Source organism: Nanorana parkeri, unplaced genomic scaffold (assembly GCF_000935625.1).
Source record: "Nanorana parkeri isolate BGI_ZX_2015 unplaced genomic scaffold, ASM93562v1 scaffold650, whole genome shotgun sequence".
Lineage (NCBI taxonomy): Eukaryota > Metazoa > Chordata > Amphibia > Anura > Dicroglossidae > Nanorana > Nanorana parkeri.
Window position 1 is genome coordinate 104,040 of NW_017306918.1, and position 27,205 is coordinate 131,244.

The 27,205-nt window shown below is 41.0% G+C and overlaps 1 protein-coding gene across 1 annotated transcript in view; it reads left to right on the top strand.

Moving 5' to 3' along the window:
• Positions 1-27,205, top strand: part of HEATR1 (HEAT repeat containing 1) — a 205,382-nt gene that overhangs the window by 87,631 nt on the left and 90,546 nt on the right. The window contains 11 exon segments of the mRNA XM_018563295.1: positions 7,039-7,211; positions 7,321-7,485; positions 11,968-12,210; positions 12,368-12,499; positions 12,890-12,996; positions 19,389-19,416; positions 22,156-22,283; positions 22,379-22,497; positions 22,582-22,703; positions 23,038-23,166; positions 23,297-23,521. Coding sequence (XP_018418797.1) covers positions 7,039-7,211; positions 7,321-7,485; positions 11,968-12,210; positions 12,368-12,499; positions 12,890-12,996; positions 19,389-19,416; positions 22,156-22,283; positions 22,379-22,497; positions 22,582-22,703; positions 23,038-23,166; positions 23,297-23,521 — 1,571 coding nt within the window.

Here is a 27,205-nt window from a genome sequence, read left to right on the forward strand (position 1 = left end):
TGTGCAAACTGTTGGCGCTATATAAATACTATGTAATAATAATAATTAAAATGCATTGTTTTTTTATGTTTAGAGCGGTTCCGCGTGCATTCGTATGGCTGAATACATGTGGAAACTGTGAGCCTAAAGATGTTTTTCTTAACCGCTTCCGGGCCGCAATTCGTCTATATACGGCGGCCTGCAGAAGTAGATAAAACAAGAACGCTGCTACTGCAGCCGTGTTCTTGGTGTAATTTTTAACAGCCGGTGATGGCTGTTAATGTACAAGCGATCTGGAGTCTATACAGCTGCCGGACTGTTTGTACCGAGCAGCGATGTAAAAATCCCCCACCGGGGCCGCCATCTGCTTCCCCAGGCTCCCCTGTCCCCGTGCGGCGCCTGGTAACAGCTCTTGCCTCTGATCTCTTCTCTGATCACTGGACGCTTACATGACTTCCGGTGTCACTATTTACATTCTCCGGCTCTTAGAGCCTTGAGAAGAAGCTGGGGAAGCAGATCTCTGCTTGCTCTTCTCCTTCAGGTCCCTAGGTGGCAATAGTGGTCTGAAAGACCCCTGAAGTCTCCATAAAGAACATGTGCCACACCCTATCTGCTATTACATAGGGAGCTTGTTAGCCCTCTATGTCATAGCAATAAGGTTAGTGTAAAAAAAAAAAGTGTTTAAAAATTAAAAAAATGAAAGTAACATATAAGAAAAATAAAAAATGTAAAGTCCCCCCCTCCCCCCCATGTGCACACACATAAACACGCATTGGTGCGCCTACATGCGAAAACCACAATTACGCTACACATGTTGCATATCGCCACGAACGTCGGAGTGAGAGCAATAATTCTAGCTCCATTAATCACTGTTGGCACTAAACTGGGAAATTTGGGGTATTGAACTTTTGTGCGGCTTCACGGGCGAACGCAATTTTAAGGCTTGACATGTTTGGTATCTATTTACCCGACGTGACCCTGTCTTTTTTATATTTTACCAAAAAATTGGGTATTATATTATGTTTCTGTGCACTACATTTTGATTTAGTTTATTTTATCCTAAAAATACTGGTTTGATAAACATTTGAGCAAATACTGTGCAACCTAAAAAATTTAAACTAGCATTTTTTTTAATTCTACAGGGCCTCTGCTTTAGAAAATATATAATTGGGGATTTTAAGCTGTTTTCTAGCCAAAAATTTATATTTTATCATGTATGTGCAAATAGTAAGACATTGCTCTGGACAGCAAGTGGTTAGCTGCTGTGCTTCCAAGATTGAAATATGATGATTGCTATTCTGATGCTTCTGACAGTAGAACAGACTCCCAGATTGTGCTCCTTGGACTGGACACAAGGCTCCCAGACTTGGACTTCAGCCTCTATTTCTATTGCTACCTTTGATGAATAGGCTTGATGCTGGGGAACCTGCTTTATCCCTACCTTCTTTAAATCAGCAGCTACCTTGAGCTAAGGATTGTTTGAGGTGAATTTTTACATTTGCAGGGAGATTTCTGAATGCAATAATCACTTTACCTATGCTGTCTTGTGACCTCCTCTCCAGTGCAGAGCACTCTTTTTAAGTGCAATTTTTGCTTTACAAGCAAGATTATGATGCAGAAGGGCTCTGAGACACTACTGGAAGCCTCACCTTCAGCAGTTGAACCTTTAGCCTGGCAGCCTAAGGCACATTTAACCCCTTCATGACTGAGGCCTTTTTTTTTCATTTTTGCACCCATGTTATATTCCACATTTTAGGCCTGAAAATTACTTCAAACCCCCCAACATATATTTTCTGAATGCCAAGACCCTATAGAATAAAATGGTGGTAGCTGCAAATTTTTATGTTGCGCAATATTAACGCAACTGCTTATTAAACCCCAACATTTAGTGAAAAATTTAATTAAATGCCCCAAAACACAACAAAATACCAATTTTTTTAATGAAATATATAAGATGAGGTTACAACGAGTGAAACAATACCCAACATGCCCAGGTTACAAATTGCGTGCGTCCGTGAAACGGCGAAAGACTGCAGTACCCCAAAAAGTCCATAGAAGACGCTTTAAAAGCCCCCACCGGTCATCAATTTAGGGAGACCCCAAAATACTGGCCCTAGAATTATTGCTCTCACTACGGCATGCGCTGCGATACCCAACATGTGTAGCGCGTTCGTCGTTTTCATACGTAGGCGCACCCCACGCGTGTTTACGTAGCGACTTTTTTTTACTTTACTTTGACTGCTATCACATAGGGGGGCTTACAAGCCCCCCCATGTGATAGCAGATGGTGGTGACAGGTACTCTTTAAGGTGATGCTGGGGGTCCAAAAGACCCCCAGTGTCACCTTTTACACTGGAAATAAGCTATTGAAGTGCAGATCGCACAAAAATGGCTTATAGCTGGGCTGCAGGAGCCCAGAACTGACAGCCCAGGGACCGGAAGTGATGCAATCTGCATCGCTCCCGGTCCCATAGAACGGGGAGGTGATCGATGAACGGAAGTTCGACGACCACCCCAGCTCCCCACGGACACCAAGGAAGCCGGTCCCGGGCCCGTAGGAGGGGCAACGGAGCCCGGGAAGCACGGCGGCGGTGTCTGGCGGGGGGTGGGGGTTGGCCCCTTCTACGGGACACAGAAGCGATCTGGCGACAAGTCGGCTTTACAAGTTTAAACAGAGCTTTTGCCGCCGGGAGTCTGATTAAACAGCCCTGATGCTGGCGACGTACACCGTACGTCGTCAGTCACGAAGGGGTTAAAGGGCTTGGAGGATGCTACTTTTCTACTTAAGTGAACTGGTAGCCTGCGGCCCACATTCGGCTGACAAGCTAGCCTACGCAGTCAGATGCAGACCTCATAGCTGCTCCTGGTGGTGCTGGCACTCAGTAGCTCATTTCTGATGGCACTCTGACAGACTTCATTGAGTGCCAGCCGAAAGAAAGGATTAGGAATATCTGCACCAGCCAAAGGTGCAGACCTTACTAGTTAACCACTAGGGAATATGCAGGTGACGGGGCTCTTATTTTCTGTGTATGTGCAGGGAAAGGGGGGGGCTATTATTGCATTAGTTTGTGTGTGTATTAGGCCCCATGCACACCTCTAAGCTTAGGTGTGATTAGGGATTGTTGTTCCTCAGCAAAGTTACACTGAGCGGTCTTTTTTTGTTTGTTTAATATGTTTTTATTGCACTTAAATTCAATATAATTTACATAATACATTTTATAGAAAAAAAAATATATATAAGGGAAAAAAAAGACCCAGTGGGATAACATATCTATCCCTCACATTTACTCTTACCATCCAACTCTACTTCCACTTTTCACCATCCTAAGACCCTTTCTTTCAGACCCGCCTCTGGAGGAATAATAGATGGACAGGCTCTATACACCTCCTGTGCCAATTCTCCCCTCAACCTGAATCCTTATCACCCTTTCTCCACCTCCCTCCCCACCCCATTTCCTGACTTCACCTCCCTACTCTCTAGTGACTTTCCTCATGTGAAAAAAAACAAAAACCCCGTGGTCAATATTCCAATTACTGAACTACTCTCCTATACTTCTAAACTGTTCTCCCTAACTATATATTGTGCTCCTATTCTATATCATCACTCCATACCATTCTACTACTCATACAGGTCAAGATCTAACTTTATTATATTAAATATCTATCCAGAAGTCCTATCTTTACCTTAGGCCATATATTATTACCCGTTTGTGGATTCATATTTACCTCTTTTCTGTACCCCTTTTCGCTACTCTTTCCTTCCCCCAGCGCCTTCATAAATTGCTCTGTCCGCGTATATGTTTCCCATTTTCCCCAGGTCTTATGGAAACTCTCCTTTTTATCTAAGTCCTTTGCACTTAATTCTTCCATATATCTTATTTCTTCCATTGTGCTAGCCCAGTTCTCTAAAGTAGGTAGGATCGTTGATTTCCATTTCCGCGATATACAAACTCTAGCTGCAACCAGTACAAATCGTAGGATATCGTTTTTTATCTTTTTTAGAGATCCAGTTATCAATGACAATAAGGCCATTGAAGGGTCTTTTTCAACATTTTGTTCCTCTATGGCATTATATATTCTAAATACAGATTCCCAGAACGGTTGCAGTCTAGGACAACTCCACCAGATATGCAAATACGTCTCCTCTTCTAGAGTGCATCTCCAACATCTGTCAGTTAAATCTGGATTTATATGTTTAATACCTTCTGGACACCTGTACCATCTAGATATTATTTTATAGTTCTTTTCTTGATGAAAAGAGGATATAATAGAGCTATGTGTCATATTAAATATTCTTCCCCACTCTTATCTGTTATCTCTCTACGCATATCCTGTTCCCATCTTTTCATATACTTAGTATGTCCTTTGTCTTCCTCGACCCTCAACATACCATACACCGCCGACAGAGTGTGGGCAACAGGTGTTTCTGATATACACAATTTCTAAAATGGGGTGAATGTCCTATTAAGAGTTTTTTGTATGTCCTAAGATGTCTAATAGCTGTACTGCTTCCATCCATAACTTCCCATTTGTTTGTCTCTCTGGTCTTAGTTACACTTTCAATTCTTCTCTACCTGGTTCTAATACTTGCCACACCTGTATATGTGGAGTATTCGCCGCACTCAACAGTGTGACTGTTTGCATACCTGGCTGGAATTGTGGGTTGCCCAAAATGGGAGTCAAGGGTCCAGGCCTAGATGAAAGATTATATTTAGTGGAATATCTATCCCATATTCGTAGCACCGATTGTACTAAAAAAGGGCTAGGTTGACATATGACACTGACAACCAGGGGAGGTTCCTCAAGTATACTGGGGAAATGGCCGCTTCCAATTTTACTACCCCCTGAGCGGACTTGAGCCCTCAGTCTCCTGGTAGGAATTTCTCTTTAAGATTTCCCGGAATTCGATCGTGCTGTCAGCTTCAGGGCCGGTTCACACCACAAACTCTGCGTTGCAGTGCGTTCAGCCTCTGGAGCGCACTAGAATGCAAGACGGACGGCTCCCTGCGGGCAGAGGCGGAAGGGGGCATTGCGCGGCATTGAAGTCAATGGCACCGCACCCATGCCCCCCGCCGGCACCCTGAAACACAGGTCTGCGTCCCGGTCCAGTATGATCTGCAAACATACTGCAAGCACTATTTTTGCACATCGCACTGGACTGGAATGCAAGCACTAATGTACCTGCCTTCTGGGTGGGGGCGTGGCTGCTGTGCCATTGACTTCAATGCACCGCCACGCCCTTGGTACATTGAGATAAAGTACAAGGCAGGGTGCTGCAATGCTGAGTAGGTAGCATGGGATTGCCCAGAGTGTGGAGTCTAAGGGTCAGCTGGTGTTCACCAGAGCTCCTGATGGAGATGGACTTGACTGCGTTCTGACCCCAGGTCACGACCCCCAGATCCCCCCAATCCACAAAGTTGGGAGCATGAAATTGTCCAAAATGTGCATCTCAAAACTGATGACCTGTAGGGGCTTTTAAAGCGTTGTCTATGGACTTTTTGGGGTACTGCATTTTGTTTGCAGTTTCACGGACGCACACAGTTTTTAACCTGAGCATGTACTCATTATATTCTCATCTTTTTTTATTGAACAAAAAAAAAATGGTTTTATATATTGTTTAATGACAATCAGCATGGGTTCAGGAAAGATCGTTCCTGCCTAACTAACTTGCTAACTACAATCCTAGAACGAGATCCTAATAGGTTGGACTTGATGGACTAATGTCTTTATTCAACCTCAAATACTATGTAACTGTTTTGGGACACTAAATTTAACTTAAGTGCATTTTTCACAAAATGTTGGGGTTTAATAATAAGTTGCACTAATGTCGTGCAAAAAATTTGCACTGCCACATTTTATTCTTTAGGGTCTTGGCCTAAAATGTGGATTATAACATGTAAACAAAAAATGAAAAAAGGCCTTTGTCCTTAAGGCGTTAACAGTTTTTGCTGTTGAGTTGTAGTGCAAAACTTTGAAAGACGTTGACCTTTAGAGGTGATTCATGCGCTTTTCCTGCTGTATTGATTACTGGTAGCAAACTCTTCCAGTAGTGAAAACAGTAGCTGCAATCTCTATATGCTGCACTGGGAAGATTACGATTTGTTTGTGATATGAAATCTGGTCAGGGTTGATCACTGACATCCCGGCTCTATGTACTAAGCATTTGCAGGAAACCAGATGCAACTTCAAATGATGGCAGAATCCATAAGCCAAAGAAGTGCAAGCCGTGCATATATTACTGTATGCTATTTTAGGGTACCAGGTCAGAGCACAGCCTTATCGTACTTGGTTTCACAACAGCTTAACTTCATATCGCAATTACACCCATAGCTTTGTAGGGTCATCCTCTTACATACTCCCAGTACCAGCCCTCATTATTTTCACATGCATTCACAAGTTCTTGTCCCCTTATTTTGCTTCAGATAGCGCTGCTGCTAACTTGAAGTGCCACTGGGCTACTGCTGCGGATGTATATTTCAATCTACAGTCAGCCGTTTAACAAATGGCTGTTTACTGCCCTCTGCTCAGTAAATCTACTGTCAAAAAAATGTCGGTGCCTGAACAACACAACTAGCTGGTACATCAGGCACCTCCCCAGTAACCAGCCATGCCTTGTTGCTCTGGTTGTAGCCCCAGTGAATTATTTATTGGGTTTTGTAACTAGAATTTCTAATGATATTATTAAACCGTATTGACTTAATTGTTCCACGTAAAACAGAACATGATTTGTAACTTGACGATTGGTTGGCAGGAGTGTCTGCCATGGTCACTAATGTTTTTTTTAGAATGAAAGCTACTGCAGCTCCCATCTTTGCAAGTTTGCACTTTATAGGAACTTATTGTCTTGGCACATGCCTCATTACTCTGAACTGCATTGCAGAAGAGGCTGCAAATCAAAAAAACTTCCTTCATGGGTTGATGAAATCTTGGAGCCACCAAAAATGTATTAGTTTTGTGGTGTTATCTTGTTATTACTTTAGTTAATGTCATAGATGGCACTGTGTTTTGGGTGTTTTCAGTGTTTCAATGGTATTCATTTTGTGTTTGTCCCTTGCGCAGTGTTGGCATCCTTGCTGATCAATTTGACTAGTCCAGTGAAAGAGGTACGCAAAGGTGCCATTGCCTGTTTAAATGTACTTAGGATGGTAAAGGATTCTCCACTGTCCCCAGTCATACAGGCTGTGATGGAAAGAACTGAAGAGATTGTTGCAGACTCTGCCTATGTATCACAGGTAATTATCATGGTTTTATTTGCTTCATATTTAACAAATTCCTTTACTTTCTGCATTTTAAAATAGAATTGGGAAATCTGTATTGTTATTGTTTCTATTTACTTTACAGATTCTAGGTAACCTTTTTAAGAATTTGCATACGTCATGCTCTTCTAAGGCTGCACTTAAACTCTCAGATGCTTTAGATCAACTCTTGAATCTGCTTCAAACAAGCAGCTGCCCGTCATATGTTGGCAAAGTCTTGCTCATGGTCCTACGTGATGTAAATGGTGAGGTGAGTATTGATGTTAAAAGGAAAATATTGAGAACTCAGAGAAGCTATTTTTTTGTTTTTTTGGGTTTTCTTTTATTGTTTTTTTTGTAATATTGGGTACAGGAAAGAGAAGTGTGTCGGTCTGACAAGAATACTAAACTTCAGAAAGGCAAACTTTGATAATATGCGCCAGCTAGTATGCGTCACCAAATGGGACAACTTATTTCTAACACTGAACACTGACTAGAAGTGGGATTGTTTTAGGAACACATTACATAACTCTATTACCAAGTGCATACCATTGGGTAGCAAAAATAAAAGATCAATAACTTAGCCTGCATGGCTAAATAAAACAGTAAAACACATCAAAGACAAGAGCATGGCATTTAAAAAATATATGATGGAGGGGACGGCATTGTCATTCTGGAACTACAAGGTAAGTAATAAAAGATGTAAACATGAAATTTGGGCAGCAAAAATAGAGTGCGAAAAGCATATCGCCACAGTCAGTAAGATGAACCCCAAAAAATTCTACCAATATATAAACCGTAAAAAGGTAAGAAAAGAGCAGATACGGGAGATGAATCACAAACGACGGAGCGGGCCGAGGTTTTGCATTCTTTTTTCTCCTTAGTATACAATTGGGAAAAAGACAGGTTTAATGTAGATAAGAATGCAAGTAGCTCAAGGGCAAAATATACCACAGTGGTTGACTAGCTGGGGGTTCAACAAAGACTTGAAAAACGTAATGCGAATAAGGCGTTAGGACCAGATAACCTGTACCCCAAGGTACTTAAAGAACTCAGCCAGGACCGTTATTCCTCATTTTCAAGGATTCGTTAATGACTGGCAGGGTACCAAGTGACTGGCGGAAAACTATGGTAGTACCGATATTCAAAAAAGGGTCAAGATGCCAACCTGGGAACTACAGACCAGTCAGTCGAACATCAATAGTATGAAAACTGTTAGAGGGAATGATAAAGGACTAAGAGTTTGTTCATAAAAATGGTATAATAAATATAATAAGCAGCATGGATTAAGGCTGGGTTCACACCTAGGCGTACCGAATATGCGCGTTTCGTGCTGTGCGTTTTTAACGGGTTTCGCGGTAAAAAAAAAACCCTGCTCGACAAACGCACGTTTCAGAGGGCTATCCGGCTGTATCCTAATGGATACGCACGGCAAATACGCCCCAAATAAGCTCCTGTACTTCTTTGGGCGTTTTGCAGCGCGTTCCTACACGCTGTAAAACGCCCAGGTGGAAACCATGCCCATAGGCAATCATTGGTTTTCACATGTTGAGCGTTTTATAGCGCATAGGAACGCGCTGTAAAACGCCCAGGTGTGAACCAGGCCTTAGGAAGGACCGTTCTTGTCAGACCAACCTACTAACATTCTACGTAGAGGTGAGTAGAGATCTGGATGGAGGGAGGCCGGTGGATGTGGTATATCTGGATTTTTCTAAAGCATTTGACAAACGCTTAATACACAAGCTGTGGTCTATGGGCATAGATTGTGACGGACCCCCGTACTCAGGATGAGTATGTCCGCCGCTGTCTTCTTCCTTGCTGAGGAGATATTGGAACCCGCTGATCTGTAGCTCCCAGTTTCCCCAGTCACTAGCCAAGGCTCGAGTGTAGGGAAAACAAACTCTGATTTATTGAGCAACTGCACAAACTTATATACAGCAAGTGATGAAATCAGAATATAATCCCATCACATCCCCCCTCCCCTCCCAGACCATCGGTCTGCTCAACACCACAGGTGTCCACCTGCTAACGAACTCCAGACAGCCATAGCAGGAGCCTGGCCAGAATGTCATTGTTCTGAGCTCCCTCAGAGAACAATGGGAGATAACGGGGGATGGTGCTGATAGTCTTTCCATAACCAGGTCACACAGCATAACGCACTCAAACATAACTCAACACCAATACACATTTAACTTATAAACTGATCACCATGTCGTCACATAGATTAAATGTGTACATGGGTAGGGAACTGGCTACGTGTCCAGAGAGTAACAATAAATGGCTCTTTTTCAGATTGGTCTAGGGAGCTTAGACATTTTAACACTACAGGAGGACTTAGATAAAATAGGGGAGTGGGCAACTATATGGCAGATGAGGTTTAATGTTGATAAATGCAAAGTAGTGCACTTTGGGGTTAAAAATAGGCAAGCGGATTACACAATAATGGGAACTCCACTAGTGAGGTCAGAAATGGAAAAAGATCTGGGGGTCAAAGTAGACCACAGATTGAACAATAGCTTGCAATGCCAGGCTATAGCAAACAAAGCGAGCAGAGTACTGTCTTGTATTAAAAAGGGAATGTATTGTAGAGACAAAGCTATAATTTTGCCACTTTTATAGATCACTAGTTCGGTCTCATCTGGAGTCTGCGGTGCAGTTTTGGTCAGCAATCCACTGAAAGGATGTCCTTGAGCTGGAAAGAGTCCAGAGAAAGGCAACTAAACTAATTAAGGGAATGGAGGACCAAAGCTATGAGGCAAGGTTACTAAATTTAAACATGTTCACACTAGAAGTGAGGAGACATGATTTTGATTTACAAGATGTTCAATGGTGATCGCAACATCAGCAATAAACGTTTTACAGTAAGCTCCATAACAAAGACTGGAGGCCACCATCTAAAATTGGTGGAGAAAAGATTTAACCACAAGGGGCGTAGGGGATTCTTCTCAGTTAGAGCGATTAAAGTCTGGAACTTGCTGCCACAAGCAGTGGTATCAACAGAGTATTGAATCATTCAAAAAGCATTTAGACAACCTCCTCAGAGACCGTAACATACAGGGGTACAGGTACCCTTAAAAACAAGATCACACGGGGACTCGTATACACGCATACACATGCACAATCACATACAGGCACGCAATAGGTTGAACTTGATGGACCTGTGTCTTTGTATTCAACCTCAAAAACTATGTTACTATGGTTTTTTAGGAATGCACTGAAATTTCGGGCACTAAAACATTTTGGCCGAAAATGGTACTTCGGAAAAAAATGTCGAAAGTACCGTCTTTCGGCCGAAATTGTGGTGCATCTCTTGTTTCTCTCCCCTCTGCTCGGCGCTGCTCTGTGACACAGAGCAGCGCCCAGCAGGGAAGAGCGAAATTGTCGGGGGAAGCGGTGCGGGGAGGGCTCCTCCTGCACCGCCTCCTGTGATAGATAAGGATGGAGAGCAGTGTGTCAACGCTGTCACAGGAGGCCGAGCTCTTTTTTTAAATTGGGTTTTGACCTGACAATTTTTATTTGTTTCGGTCAGAAGATTTTATTTCGGTGCACCTCCTAGTTTTTTTTTTTTTTTTTTAACAAGTAAAGATACACTGATCATATATCGTAAAAAGGTACTTGCAGCAACACATGAGTATTTATAAAATATGTAAAGTGAAACCTAATTATCTTGGTTATTTAACACAGCAGTGTTCAATAACCTAGATATTAAAGGAGAACTATCGGGTCAGTGTTTTTCCCCATAGTTCTCCTTAGGGTAACGGGAGGACACAAACTAGCGTCCTCCCGTCACCCTAAGCTCAGTATACCGCGAGCTACAGCTCGCAGTATACTGAGCCGCCCAGCTGCGGGAGTGACAGCTGGCTCTGCCTATCTAGAGGCAGAGCCAGCTGTACCCGCCCCCTCCCCCGTCAGTTCCGCCAGTCAGCGCTGGCAGATCGGAGCGGGCAGAGGGGAATCCAGCCCCTCCCCCTGTCACGGCAGAGAGCCGTGACAGGATCGAGAGGTGAGCGAACCTAGTATGTGTTCGCTCACCTCCCGATCTACTGAGCCGATCTGTGACAGTCTCATTGTCACAGGTCGGCTAGAAATCACTAGGTCGGAAATCACTCATCTCATAGTTCTCCTTTAAATGTCTGACACTGTCCTGCTAGTGAACGGGTATCTAGATTAAAAAGCTGTCATTAAGTGAGGGAACTGATTTTGCCACAAATTTCTAAAATATCAAGTGCTCTAAAAATATTTTTTTTAATGCTGACTGTAGTTGTCAATGAAAATATGTATAGCTAATTTTTGCCTTTTTTTTTAGTTTTGGATAAAATCACCTTTTTTTTTTGCAAGCTATTTTCCCCAAGGTAAATTTACCGTCACTTCCTGTCCTCGAACTGCAACAGGAAGTGAGTGGATATCTGCAAAAAAGGTGAATTTCTCTTTTAAACAGTTGTCCCTGTAACCGAATTCCACATTGGAATGGTTTTCCTGAACTTCTTTTCTACGGACAATTGTAGAAGTTTAGCTTTCCTATCGCTTTCTGCTTCTATAACAATGACCAGCAGGACAAATAGGGAGGGTGAATCTACTGATAGGGGACAGCAATAAAACCCTGACGGGTTATAATCATTCCTAATTTATCCAAAGCTATAAAGACCGTTTTGGTTACATGTACACTTAAAGTTGGATCATCAATCTTTGTGTTGACACAGTCATGGTTCTTTGCAGTAATATTCTTCGGCTTTGTTTTTCTTCTTCATTGTAGGCTGTTCTCATTCGACTTTTGCCAGTTTTGGAGAGATTATTGGAGAAAGTTACACATGCTCCCATTCAGGATCGTATGGACCAGATACTTTTGCTTCAGCTCATCCTGGGAAAATTTAATAAGAATTCTGCTGCCCTCTTGTCCAAGAACCAACAGTGTCTAGATATTTTTGTGAAAGTTTTGAAGACTCCTCAGATCATTCACGTTGGGATACCCTCCTGCCAAATTGTTGCACTGGGACAAGTATGCTTAGTGTGCTTCTTGATGCTAGTCTAAAAACCCATGTCATAATAACCAGGGTTTGGTTAACCTAGATGCATGGTCTATGTGTTGTGTTCAGTTTATTCAGTGCAAGTCCATTTATCAGTCAATGCTATGTTAACTTTTTTTTTTTTTGTAGATTAATAAAGTTTTCTATGATGCTATAGATGATGGATGTGTTCAGCAGAAGCTGCTTGGTGTCATGTTTGACTTACTTGTAGACAGTGAAAACACTGCATGTTCCCAAGCTGTAACCTGTGCTTTTAAATCAGTAAGTCTCAATTTTCATGTTTGTTTTACATTGTATCAAATCTGCACCCTTTGTTTTGTGCTTCTCTTTGTCTTTATAACTTAAAGAAAAGTTAAATATTTCTAACTATATAGAATACTTAAAGCAATCTGACTTATCTATTCTCCAGTAATTCAGTATAATGCAGGACCAAGCATATCTGTCTGCTCCTGCTTCAAGCTGTTTTTTGTTTTAATTGGTAAATGCATATAACACATCTTTTAAATGTAATACAAATATTTTATATTTCTGTGTTTGTTTTTTTTTTACATTTTAATACTTAATTAGTAGATCTAAGTAAATGTAATGATACAAACCTACTGTTGGATTGATTTTTGAAGTCCACATTTTTTAAAAATGTTTTCCTTGTAGATCTCTATAAATGCTGGACATATCAGTGAAGAACTTGAACCTCCTGGAAGAGACAAATGCATGTCAACTGTGCGCCAAACAAGGAGTAAAATGCAGACTCTTCAAAAGTACAGTGCAATTAACTATTCTAACAATTATAGTGGTAGTTCTGTGTTATATTACTAATAAAAACAAGTGTCAGAGAGTGACCTAACTATTACTTAGCGATGACGGCATATGGACATACAGATAAATCCACCAAGAGCATACTCTAACAAAAAGGAAGAAAAAAAGAAAGGGATTCACAGACCACCTCCTATTAATGCAAGTTCAGTATACAAAAGTGTGCGATATAAACATCCTATTGAAAAAACTCCCATAGTGAAAAATGCTAAAAACAATGACATAGTCCATGTTTTTGTGTTTGCAGACGATACTAAAATTGGGAGGGTAATAGACTCTGGCTTAGACATTATAACATTACAGGAGGACCTGAATAAAATAGGCGAGTGGGCAACTATATGGCAGATGAGGTTTAATGTTGAAAAATGTAAAGTAATGCATTTTGGGGTTAAAGACGGGCAAGCAGAATACATATTATTGGATTAATGGGTACTCCACTAGGGAAGTCAGAAATGAAAAAAGATTTGGGGTTCATAGTAGACTACAGATTGAATAATAGCTTGCAATGCCAGTCTGCGGCAAATAAAGCTAGAGTACTGACATGCATTAAAAAGGGAATGTTCTGTAGAGATGAAGCAATAATTTTGCCACTTTATAGATCACTGGTTCGGCCTCATCTTGTGTATGCGGTTCACTTTTGGTCACGAGTCCACAGAAAAGATGTCCTTGAACTAGAGAGAGTTCAGAGAAGGGCAACTAAACTAAATAAGGGGCTGGAGGACCAAAGACACTGTTGCTAAATTTAAACTTGTTCATGCTTGAAGTGAGGCGATTTAAGAGGGGACATGATTTTGATGTTCAAAATGTTTAGTGGTAATGGCAACATCGGCAATAAACTTTTTACAGTAAACTCCATAACAAAGACTAGAGGCCACCACCTAATTGGTGGAGAAAAGATTAAACCACAAAGGGCGTAGGGGATTCTTTTCAGAGCGCTTACATTTTGAAACTCGTTGCCAGAAGCAGTGGTATCAGCAGAGAGTATTGAATCATTCAAAAAGCATTTAGATAGTTACATATATAGTTACATAGTTAGGTTGAAAAAAAGACACAAGTCCATCGAGTTCAACCTATAGAGATATGGAGGAAGAAAAGCCTAAACAGAACGCTATGCCCCCGGGTACCCCCTGTTGATCCAGAGGAAGGCAAAAAAACCCCCTATAAAGCATGGTTCAAGATACCTTCCTCAGAGACCATAACCTACAGGGGTACAGGTACTCTTAAAAACTAGACCACACAGGGACTTGTGTACACACATGCACACACACATGCACACACACATGCACACACACATGCACACACACATGCACACACACATGCACACACACATGCACACACACATGCACACACACATGCACACACACATGCACACACACATGCACACACACATGCACACACACATGCACACACACACATGCACACACACACACACATGCACAATCACACACAGACACAAAGGTTGAACTCGATAGACCTGTGTCTTTATTCAACCTCAAATAATATCTAACTTTGTCAGAGAGCCAGAGATGTTCCTGCAAACTTGAAAATCTTGCAAGAGTATACTGTATGGCTGGGAGCGCAGCACCACACAAGTGAGAGCTTGTGAAGGACTCTAACCTTTATAATATACAGCAGGCTCAAACACTTGTTGAGATACACTGAAGTGCAATGCTCATGATGTGCAGCTTATATGTAGTCTCTGATTTAAACATTGTATTCCACCATCCTATTCCTGAAGCCAAATCATCCACTGCACAAACTCACAAGTCTGAAGTGGGCACTCTTCAATCATGCTGCCAAGTTATAAATGGCTCAGGCTGCACTCGCATCAAAGTGCATGTTCAGTTCAGCAAACGGCTTCACTGCACATTGGTGAAATCATGAAGCCTAGTGGGAGAGCGCAGGGTTGAAGGTGGCAGAGCGCAGGGTTGGTCCACCAAGTACATTTTGAAATCTGTAGAAATATGATTTTTATGTCATTCTTTTATCTTGAAGCATAGGGTGGAAGAAGTTGAAAAGAGAAAATGGATTCTGTTCTTGCATAAAATTCAAAAATGTGTTTAATTTCAAAGTTACAAATGATTACAAGATATGGTATATCTTACAGCATGAGTCTATAAGATGCCTAAGAAACCTGTCTTTAGTTTGTAAGTAAAAAATAGCCCTTAACACGTGTCTCTGTGTCTTCTGAGAGTCAATGTGGGTTTCTGTGTGTCCTTTTGAAGGACCATCCCCCATCCTTCTATCCATGTTACTTTAAAATAAACTATGAGACATTTACCTTGAAAGTCATTCACATTAGCATAAGGGAGTTCCATTTGCTTTGTCCTGACTAATGTATATTCTTTCAAATATTCCTTGCATCCTTCCACCCCATTTAAGAAATTTCTAACAGCTGTTTAAACTATACTTAGGGTCTGCCTGACGTGCTTACTGATTGATTACCATATGTTACTCAAAAATCAGTAATACAGTTAAACTGCATTTCCAAACTTGGATAGATTAAAATATAGAAAATCATTCATCATTTAGGTTTACGTACCTACATATTTCCGTATATGATTATTATGGTTTTGACAAAATCCAACAGCAGGTAATACCCTGCTTCACCCCTCTAGCCATCACCCCCTTGCCACCATACAAGGTATTCCTCTTGGGCAATTTCTGAGGTTACGAATCAAGAATTGACATAGATTTCAGCAAAAGGGTTATCTGCACAGGATGCTGAGGATGAGCAAATACAAGGCCCTGCATGAAATTGATGTAGGCCTTGTAAAAGGGAACTTCGAAGAATAGAGCCAATATTAGAACAACATTTACGCGTATCGTAATGCCATATGGGGCACTTTGGGATAAGGTGTACAATATGTTGCAGAGAATTTGGTATAGTCTTATGATAAATCCCCAGGTGGCTAACATATGAAAGCCAACTTAGTGTGATCTGAACGTACTCTAATAGAGAAACATGGTTGTTTAGAAATATCTCAGTAGGTATAAGTGTGGGAATTGTGGAATATGTCCTTATGTTGAGAAATCTAAAACGTTTACCAATGTTGATTGCTCACCGAGGTTCAACATTAGGACATTCAATCTCCTGCCTTACAAGAAGGGATTTATAAGATCAGTTGTTCTTGTGGAATGATGTATGTTGGCAAAACTAAGTGTGAACTTAGTTAGCAATGGCAAACATTTGGGAGATGTATCCACAAAGCCGACCAGCATTTTGAGCAGTTCCATAGTTCCAAATGATGTGGGTTAAAAGTGAATGAAATTTACCATTTAAAATGGTCTCTATGCCGTGGTGATTTTGATAGAGAATTATTGAAAAAGGACGCTGTATATATAGTTACTGTGAAGGACTGAACCGTCACTGGTGCTGTTGGAGGAGCCTGGGGGCTAGCCTCCTTCCTACTGACTATGGACCCAGAACTATGGAGACCCCCCTCGGACCTCTTGGGGTTACAATGAACCATTCTACCAGCTTTATGTGTGGAGGGTTGTACTATACATTTTCCCTGGCATTACATTGGGATGACCCTGTGTGTATTATAGGTACAGGCTGTGAATCCAGGAGCACTGAAGGGGGATAATTCTGGACATTGAACAGTTACAGTTTATTGGTCCCTTTGTTGTATTGTGTTGATGGGATTAGGATAGCTGATTCTAGGAGTAGCTGACTCCGGGTGTAGATGAGTAGATCATCCTATGATACACTCAGGAGATAATCCCATCACATGTGTCTCCTCCCTCCCTAGTCATTCATTAAGGCATCGGGGAGGGGATGTCTGTTTGCATGCTGTTTGATTGCGTTATGTGTTTAGACTTCTTGAACTGTATATATACTGAGCTGGTCTTCAATAAAGCAGATCCCTGTTGGAACTTACATACAGCCTGCCTGGTGTTTGTTCTGAGATATCACAACTGGATTCGAACGGCACATAGCTGTAGTTCGAATCCCGGATTATCGGACGATCGAAGAATCAGACGTTGCGGTCTGACATCTGATCCAATAGCAGCAGAGGAGTGGCGGGAGAGTGGAACCGAGTGAGCAGGAGCTTGTTACAGTTACATAGTTACAAAGTATTTTGGGTTGAATAAAGACATACTTCCAAGTCCAACCCATATAGGTCCACGCATCATCTCATTCTTAGGGATACTGGTATCCCTGGATATAGCACACCACCTCATCTATGCCCATAGCCCTCAGCCCTCAGCTGTAGATTTATCTCTTATAAACTATGACTCCAAAAGGTCTCAATATGAGATCATTTGGTCAAGCATTTCTGTAAATATTTACAGAATGCATCTAGTATGCATTGTAACTAAATGACTAGAAAGTTTGTTACTGGTGTAGTGAATTATGACACCACTATGGCAGATTGTGTTCAGTCATGCGTTTATCTTCTTTTGCCCCATTTTGTGTTTTTGATTAATTATCATATTTGGTCCAATGTCTGCTTTGATGTTCCACTCTGTTATTGCAAAACAAACAAAAAGGAGAGCGCCTTCTCTTCGTGAAGTAAAGTACAATCCTGGCCAAAAGTTTTGAGAATGACGCAAATATACATTTTTAGCAGTCTGCTGCTGCTGTGTTTTAAGATTTTCGTGTCAAATGTTACTATGGTATACCGAATTATAATTACAAGCATTTCCTAAGTGTCAAAGGCTTTTATTGACAATTACATTAAGTGTGTGCAAAGAATCAATATTTGCAGTGTTGATTCTTCTTATTCAAGACCTCTGCAATTCGCCCTGGCATGCTGCCAATCAACTTCTGGGCCACATCCTGACTGATGGCAGCCCATTCTTGCGTCATTAATGCTTGGCGTTTGTCAGAATTTGTTGGGTTTTTTTTTGTTCACCCGCCTCTTGAGGATTGACCAAGTTTTCAATGGGATTAAGGTCTGGGGAGTTTCCTAGCCATGGACCCAAATTTTCAATGTTTTATTCCCCGAGCCACTTATCACTTTTGCCTTGTGGCAAGGTGCTCCATCATGCTAGAAAAGGCATTGTTCGTCACCAAACTATTCTTGAATGGTTGGGAGAAGTTGCTCTTGGAGGATGTTTTTGTACCATTCTTCATGGCTGCGTTCTTAGGCAAAATTGTGAGTGAGCCCACTCCCTTGGCTGAGAAGCAACCCCACACATGAATGGTCTCAGGATGCTTTCCTGTACACAGGACTGATGGTAGCGCTCACCTTTTCTTCTCCGGACAAAGTATTTTCCGGATATCCCAAATAATTAGAAAGGGGATTCATCAGAGAAAATGACTTTACCCCAGTCCTCAGCAGTCCAATCCCTGTACCTTTTGCAGAATATCAGTCTGTCCCCGATGGTTTTCCTGGAGAGAAGTGGCTTATTTGCTGCCCTTCTTGACACAAGGCCATCCTCCAAAAGTCTTCGCCTCACTGTGCGTGCAGATGCACACTTGCCTGCTGCCATGCCCGAGCTAGTTCTGCACTGGTAGTGCCCCGATGCCGCAGCTGAATCAACTTTAGGAGACGGCCCTGGCGCTTTCTTGGGTGCCCTGAAGCCTTCTTCACAACAATTGAACCCCTCTCCTTGAAGTTATTGATGATCCGATAAATGGTTGATTTAGGTGCAATCTTAGTAGCAGCAATATCCTTGCCTGTGATTCCCTTTTTGTGCAAAGCAATGATGACTGCACATGTTTCCTTGAAGGTAACCATGGTTAACAGAGGAAGAACAATGATTTCAAGTACCACCCTCCTTTTTAAAGCTTCAGTCTGTTATTCAAACTCAATCAGAATGACAGAGTGGTCTCCAGCCTTGTCCTCGTCAACACTGACACCTGTGTTACCGAGAGAATCACTGACATGATGTCAGCTGGTCCTTTTGTGGCAGGGCTGGAATGCAGTGGAAATGTTTTTGGGGGGATTAAGTTCATTTTCATGGCAAAGAGGGACTTTGCATTTGATCTGATCACTCTTTATAACATTCTGGAGTATATGCAAATTGCCATCATACAAACTGAAGCAGCAGACTTTGAAAATGAATATTATTTGTGTAATTCTCAACTTTTGGCCATGACTGTACTGTGCAAAAGTTTTAGACGGGTGTGAAAAAATGCTGTAAAGTGTTATTAGTATATTTCTATCAATTAAAAAAATGGAAAGTAAATGAACAAAAGAAAAATCAAATATTTGGTGTGGCCACCCTTTGCCTTCAAAACAGCATCATTTCTTCTAGGTACACTTTTACACAGTTTGTGAAGGAATTTGGCAGGGAAGTTGTTTCAAACATCCTGGAGAACTAACCACAGATCTTCTGTGGATGTAGGCTGCCTCAGATCTGTCTGTCTCTTCATGTAATCCAGACAGACTCGACGTTGAGAACAGGGCTCTGTGGGGGGCCAAACCATCACTTCCAGAACTCCTTGTTCTTCACGCTGAAGATCTGACACTACATGACATGACATTGACTGACTCTAGTTTGAGGTTGTTGTCCTGCTTCAGAATAAATTTGGGGCCAATTACAAGCCTCCCTGATGGTATGGCATGATGGATAAGTATCTGCTTGTATTTCTCAGCATTGAGGACACCATTGATCCTGACCAAATCTCCATTTGCAGAAATGCAGCCCCAAACTTGCAAGGAACCTCCACCATGCTTCACTGCTGCCTGCAGTCGCTCGTTATTGTACCGCTCTACCCATTCGTCGAACAACCTCCTGCTACAACCAGATATTTCAAATTTTAACTCTTCAGTCCAGAGCACCTGCTACTATTTTTCTGCACCCCAGTTCCTATGTTTTTGTGCATAGTTGAGTCACTTATCCTTGTTTCCCCGTCGGAGGTAAGGCATTTTAGCCACAATTCTTCCATGAAGACCACTTCTGGCCAGACTTCTCTGGACAGTAGAGTGGTGAACCTGGGTCCTACTGGTTTCCACCAATTCGGTGCTGATGGCACTGCTGGATATCTTCCAATGTCAAGGGAAGTAACCACAACGTGTCTCATCTGCTGCATTAAGTTTCCTTGGCTGACCACTCAACGTTGCCCGTTTGTGTTTCAAATGGAGCTTGAACAGCACATCTTGAAACCCCAGTCTGCTTTGAAATCTTTGCCTGGGAGAGACCTTGCTGATGCATTACAACTACGTTGTGTCTTGTTGCTGTGCTCAGTCTTGCCATGGTGTATGCCCTGTGGCATGAAACTGTTCTACAACCTCACCTTAGTAGCAAAGTTTGGCTGTTCCTCACCCAGTTTTAAGCCTCCTACACAGCTGTTTCTGAAATTGCTGATCATTAGCACCTGCTTGGTATAATTGGTTAATAATACACCTGACTTTAATCTTACAAAATCTCTGACTTTGTGCAAGTGTAAGAATTGATGCTGGTTTGAATACGAAGGGTACTGCTCTGGAACACACCGCTTTTGGTGTGGACAGGGCCTGAGTGCTTGAATCAGCCTTTACCTGATGAACTTTATGCTCAACATCTGTCCTAAACAATGTCACTACATCAGTTCTCACAGCCTCTTAACTTATGGAGAAAATCCAGTAATTGGCTATTAACAATATTTCTTTTAAATCGGAAGGGTCCTGGGCTAACTAATAATGTTTTCCCTGATAGACCTTCTATCTTGCTGATAATGACCCTAGCAAAGATAGACACTCCATAGCCAAAGCATAAATGTCTGTGAGATTTGGCTTCAAATGGTAGTGCATTAAAGATGTAGTCCGCTTGCAAACATCATCTTTTTAGGTCTTCCTGCCCACTTTTTTTTTAAAGGTTCACATTTTTCAGCAAAATGTAATTTTTACAGTGTTTCACTGACTCAAGGTGGTTGTGTACCCTCACCGCCTAGCTGTTCTCATCAGAACTGCTAGAGCAATCTATTTGGGTGTTCAAGTTTCAAATTACCTGGGAAACTTCTTTAAATGAAACATTGAACCCCTTATTTCTGTAGTGAAATATAAAAAGCAGGTCTGATCTAAATTATCTTCAGGAGTAATGGGTAGAATTAGCCTCATCAAAATTATACACCTTCCCAAAATCCTTTTATATTTTATGGCACTTGCCATTTACATTACCCTCAAATATTTTAAAATTCTTGATGCAGTCTTTAAACATGTTGTTTAGGGCAAAAGTAGACTTAAATAAAGACCCCCAATTTGGATGAATGCCCTGGTCCCTGAGTTTCACTCTATACCTAATTCTATAAGCTGGTTCAGATTGGGGGTGTGCTGCTTGGGTCATATTAAAAATGGAGTGGTACATTCCTTCTCTAGCTTACAAGCAGAATTTCACTCACCTAATCATATGCTTCTCTGGTATTTTCAATTGAGACATGCAGGGCAGGCCTGTCTTCCCTTCCCCCATGCTACCTGATAATCCCATCTTTGGTTTTTGACCACATCCAACTCCTCCAAATTGATTTCTATGCTGTATCATCAATTACAGACTCTTGATGCTATACGAGGGGCTCAGGAGAAAAAGGTAACCGGGAATACGATTTAGGTCCCCTAGATGACGATGACTGGGATCTAGAGATTCTCTGACAAGCTTACACATCTTTACATTTTACACTGCACTTATCCCACTCCTATTCATTTGCCCAAAATAAAACTTGCTCATACTCATTTGTTCCCAAAATGCCATCACCTAATTTGGGTAGGCCCTATTATCCAGGATTAATGGAGGTAAGTTCTTAAGTTTTTAAAGATTAATTGAACCCTCAAACAGGAGATTGATTAATCTTTAAAGTATTTGGTACAGGAGACCCATGAGCATTATATATGCATTTATACAGTAAGGCACACATTACAGTATTGTTTAAGTTACAAAATCTGAGGGTTTAATGTCACTTTAAGTTCCTACATAGTGATATAGGCTCGCCAGTGACTCTGGATCTCAAAACTGATCATGTGTATGAAGGAAACTGTCTATGGTTAGCCCTGAATGACGGCCATATTTGGTGATCACTGTTGGATGGATCTTCGGTCCCCCGCTCTTTCCACCGCTGACACCTTGGGTTTCTCAGGCATCCTCTTGAGTCATAGACAGGTTCACTTTCATTTATCAAGACAATGTGAAGGTGCATTCTACAATATTTGTTTTTCTACTGGTCTAGGAAGCAAAAGATTGGCACACAGGAAGAAGAAAATGTGAACTGGCCCAGAACCACTATTGTTCTGGAGCTGTTGCAGCACAAGAAGAAACTAAAGGAACCACAGCTATTGGTACCCACCCTCTTTTACTTGCTCTCGAGGTATTCTTCTATTATAAAATAATACTCTTAACCATAATCGCCGTTTGCTTTTTTTGGACAAAAAACATATCCTGAAATTTGCTTTGTCACTTTAGGTGTCTTGAGTCTTCAAATCTTAAGCAGGAAAACTTTGAGTACATCAAACAATTGATCCTCAGCTGCCTGCACAACATCTGTCAAAAAATGTTATCTGATAATAAGACAAATGCAAAAGGTACCATGTTTACACTGTGTTTTCTCTGCTTATTTGTAAATTGTGACAGTCATTTAGGTAGCTGCTTTAATTTCTATTTTCCAGATGTCCTGGATGAGGAAAAGTTTAGTGTGGAGCTGATTGTCCAGTGTGTAAGGACCTCTGAGATGCCCCAAACCCATCATCATGCTTTACTTCTCTTGGGAACTGCTGCTGGAATCTTCCCAGTAAGAAACGATTGAATGGATGATCATATTACTGTTTCACACTGCCTATGCTATGAATTAGTCCAAGTTCAATTTTATCTTTCAGAACTAACATTTTAGTTGTGGGCCCCTTTGTGATTTAGTCAGAGAATAGTAAAAGGTTTATTCTGATGTCAAATGTTTCAGCTTGTATATACTATTGTATGCGTACTTTGTTACTGCATGCACAAACTGGTTAAGATAACTTTAAATTGCTAACCTGTAATAATTGTCCAATTGGTGTGTAGGTCAACCTATTATACTAACCAAAATGTTACTTTTCTTTTAAAATGCTTTCTTTTTTTTTTTTTTTTAGGATAAAGTACTACACAACATCATGCCCATCTTCACCTTCATGGGTGCCAGCGTCATGCGTTTAGATGACAGCTACAGTTTACAAGTTATCAGTAAGACTGTGCAGATTGTGATCCCCTCACTTATACAGGTATTTTCACAAGTAAATATAAAGGTATCAATAGTGTTCTATGCAGTGTTAACATTATTTGTATTTTCCGTTTCTTCAAATTTTGAAATTGTGCTGGCATTCTCAAATTGGTTTATGGCTTATTATATAGGCAGGAGAGGAATCATCTAAGGAGACCAGTGATGATGTGGAAAAAGTGGTTGAGAAGATTATACATGTATTTGTAGATGCCCTGCCTCATGTCCCGGAACACAGACGTTTGCCCATTCTGTCACAGCTTCTGGAAATTGTAGGAGCCGGGCGCTTTCTCTGGGTACTATTGGTTCTTTTTTTTGAACAGCACGTGTCCAAGACAATGGAAATAAATGGAGAAAAGGTAAGAACTGGATATTGGAATATAGAATGCTTTAAAGTGTCTCTGTGGTCACTCTAAGTTGTGAATTGAATATAATTGGTAGTAGTGGTGTTGAACCATATTCAAATGCAAAAATTAAAGTAAACTCACTTTCCATGAGCCCAGGGTGTCAATGAGCCACTTCCTTGGGGGTGCTTCATCAAACTACTTTGAGCTCCCTGGAGAATGACAGGAAATTGAATCACATTACATGGCACCATTCCCTGCAGCACTCAGGGCCTGCCCACTGCCGGAAACTGGACTCATTGCATCAGGTGGCTGGACTGAAGAAGGGAAAAAAAGTATGTGCCAAATTAAGGGGAAAAAAAATAAAAGCAGGTAGAGTGCAGGGGAGCTTGGCTTTGAAGCTGAACTCTGGGCAGAAAAATATTTCTCAAAAGCCACAAAGGATAGCCTCAGTATTTCAACTTCAAACACCAAATGCCTTTTTGAAAGCCCAGTGATTACCTTGTAAAAGTAGGAGGGATATCATCACTATGTATCCCTGTTTAACTTTCTTTTTGGTAGATCTAAAAACAATACAGAGTGCCTTTCCCTTGTGTAGTATTTCTTTGTCAAGTAAAAATATATTGATCATAAAACATACTCGCAAGCGTATGAAGATATGGGCTAAACTCTGATTGCATGGACGTTCCCAAAAAGGTTAATCCGAAAAAAGATCCGCACCACCTGGGAGCATCTGTGTAATTCGGCTGCAGATAAACCATTCAGTGCCTCAGCCAGCAATCGATTGATGCGTTTCTGGGGCCATACCCCCTTTATCAAAGCCTATCAGCATCCACAAGTGGCATCCTATAAAAGCTCCATACCAGCCAATCACAGTGAAGCACTTTTGGTGCTTTAGTAATGATGCTGATTGAGTAGCTGATACCACTGCTTCTGGCAACGAGTTCCAAAATGTAATCGCCTCTCTTCCAGCGTGAACAAGTTTAGATTTAGCAACCTTGTCGCATAGCTTTGGTCCTTTAGCCCCTTAATGAGTTTTGTTGCCCTTCTCTGGACTCTCTCTAGCTCAAGGACATCCTTTCTGTGGATTGATGACCAGAATTGAACCGCATAAACTGAACCAGTAATCTATAAAGTGAAAAAAATATTGCTTTCTCATTCCCTTTTTAATGCATGACAGCACTCTGCTAGCTTTGTTTGCCGCAGCCTGATATTGCATGCTATTATTCATTCTGTAGTCGACTATGACCCCCAAATCTTATTACATTTCTGACTTCACTAATGGAGTACCCATTAATGTGTATTTCGCTTGCCTATTTTTAACCCCAAAATGCAATACCTTACATTTTTCAACATTAAAGCTCATCTGCCGTGTAGTTGCCCACTCCCCTATTTTATCCAGGTCCTACTGTAATGTTATAATGTCTAAGCTTGTGTCTATTACTCGCCCAATTTTAGTATCATCTGCAAACACAGAAACGTGGCTATTAGCACCCTCCCCAATACCATTAATAAACAGGTTAAACAGTATGGGGCCTTGCACAGAACCCTAAGGCACGCCACTCTCGACCTTAGACCAATTTGAAATAGAGCCATTTACAGATACTCTCGGGACACGTTTCTGTAGCCAGTTCTCTATCCATGTACACACCATTTCATCTATACCCATAGATTGCATCTTGTGTATTGAGTGTTTATGTGGTACAGTGTCAAATGCTTTGGCAAAATCCAAGTACACCACATCCAACGGACTTCCTCTATCCAAATCTCTACTCGCTTCTATAGAATGTTAGTAGGTTGGTCTGACAAGAACGTTCCCTCATAAATCAATGCTGATTATCACTTCTTATACCATTGCCATGAACAAAATCCACTATATAGTAATTTATCATTCCCTCAAACAGTTTGCATACTATTAATGTTAGACTGACTGGTCTGTAGTTCCCCGGTTGTCATTTTGAAGCTTTTTTTGAATATTGGTATTACCGTAGCTTTGTAGCTTTATGCCAATCACTTTATACCCTTCCAGTCAGTATGGAGTCCTTGAAAATTAGGAATAATGGTCTCGCTATAACCTGGCTGAACTCTTTAAGTTCCCTAGGGTGCAGGTTATCTGGTCCAAACTATTTATTTGCATTAAGTTTTTCAAGTTTTTGTTGAACCCTGGCTACCGTCAACCACTGCGATATCTTGCGCACTGAGCTACTCACATTAAACCCGTCTTTTTCATGAGTGTATACTTAAGAGAAAAATGTATTTAATACCTGAGCCTTATCCCTGTCGTTTGTGATCTCCCATTCTCATCTTTTATTGGGCCCAACTACTCTTTCCTTTTTTACTATTTATATATTGTAATAATTTTTTGGGGTCCTTCTTACTGCCTGTGGCAACATGTTTTTCGTAATCTATTTTAGCTGCCCAGATTTCACGTTTACATCTCTTGCATTCCTTGTAGCTCTGGAATGCCAATGCAGTCCCCTCCATCTTATATTTTTTTAAATGCCAACTTCTTTTCTTTGTGTTGTCTTACCATTTTATTTAGCCATGCAGGCTTAGCTCTCGATCTTTTATTTTTGTTACCCAATGGAATGCACTTGGTAATAGCATTGTGCATTGTATTCTTAAAACAATCCCACTTCTCATCAGTGTTCATTGTTAGAAATAAGTTGTCCCATTCAGTGTCATACACTAGATAAATAACCCACTTTTGCATTGCATGACCATGACAAATGTTTAAAATGCATGATCAACTCAGTTTTAATTGAAAACACAGGACCTAGTCATGCATTACAATAGTGTGGTGAAAATCACTCACTTGTATCGGTGCTAAATGTATTAATACTATATTGACTAGATTGGTGCTGGTCTGCTAATAAAACATTTTGTTAAAAGCTCATGACCTGTTCTTGTGTCACAATAATGCAATAAAAATCATTCACTTGTAACCTTGATATATATAGATATAAGATATCTATATATATCTACTGTCTGTGTGTGTGTGTGTGTATGTATATATGTACAGTGGGGCAAAAAAGTATTTAGTCAGCCAAAATCCAACTAGAATAGGGTCCTATTGTAGTACTCTCAAGTGTTTTTGAGTGCTTTCTGAACATCCAGAGTTTTTAACAAACACTAGAGTACTACAAGAGGACCCTAGTCTAGATGGATCTCTGCCACAACAGCCAAAAATCATCTTCAGAGAACCTAAGGATTTACATAGCTTACTTGCACCCAGTAAAGTGATATCTAATCAAATCAACATGCGTAAAGGTCCGTTTGGTCAGATGGGATCATATAGTTGCAACATTCATAACTGTGGTGCATGTAGTTTTATGTGGCATAGAAAAATGAAGTAATAACAGGAAAACCTTCATCATCAAACAGTTCATCAATTGTGGTTCCCAATTTGTCATATATGAAATACTTCGTCAATGTGGCAAATTGTATGTGGGCAGAACTTCCAAAATGTTACTAGTAAGATGTGGTGAACATAATAGGAATATCATCAATAAGGGAGAGATTCACTCTACCTAGACACTTCCTGGAATTTCACAATGCTAATCCTGCAGCCATGAAAGTTTTTGGCATACAGATGATTGCAGTCAATGTGGGTGAAGGTACCAGATATAAAAAGCTGTGCGTTAGGGAGACATACCGGATCTTTTCTGTAAATAGTCTAGCTTTGGGGGGGGGGGGGTT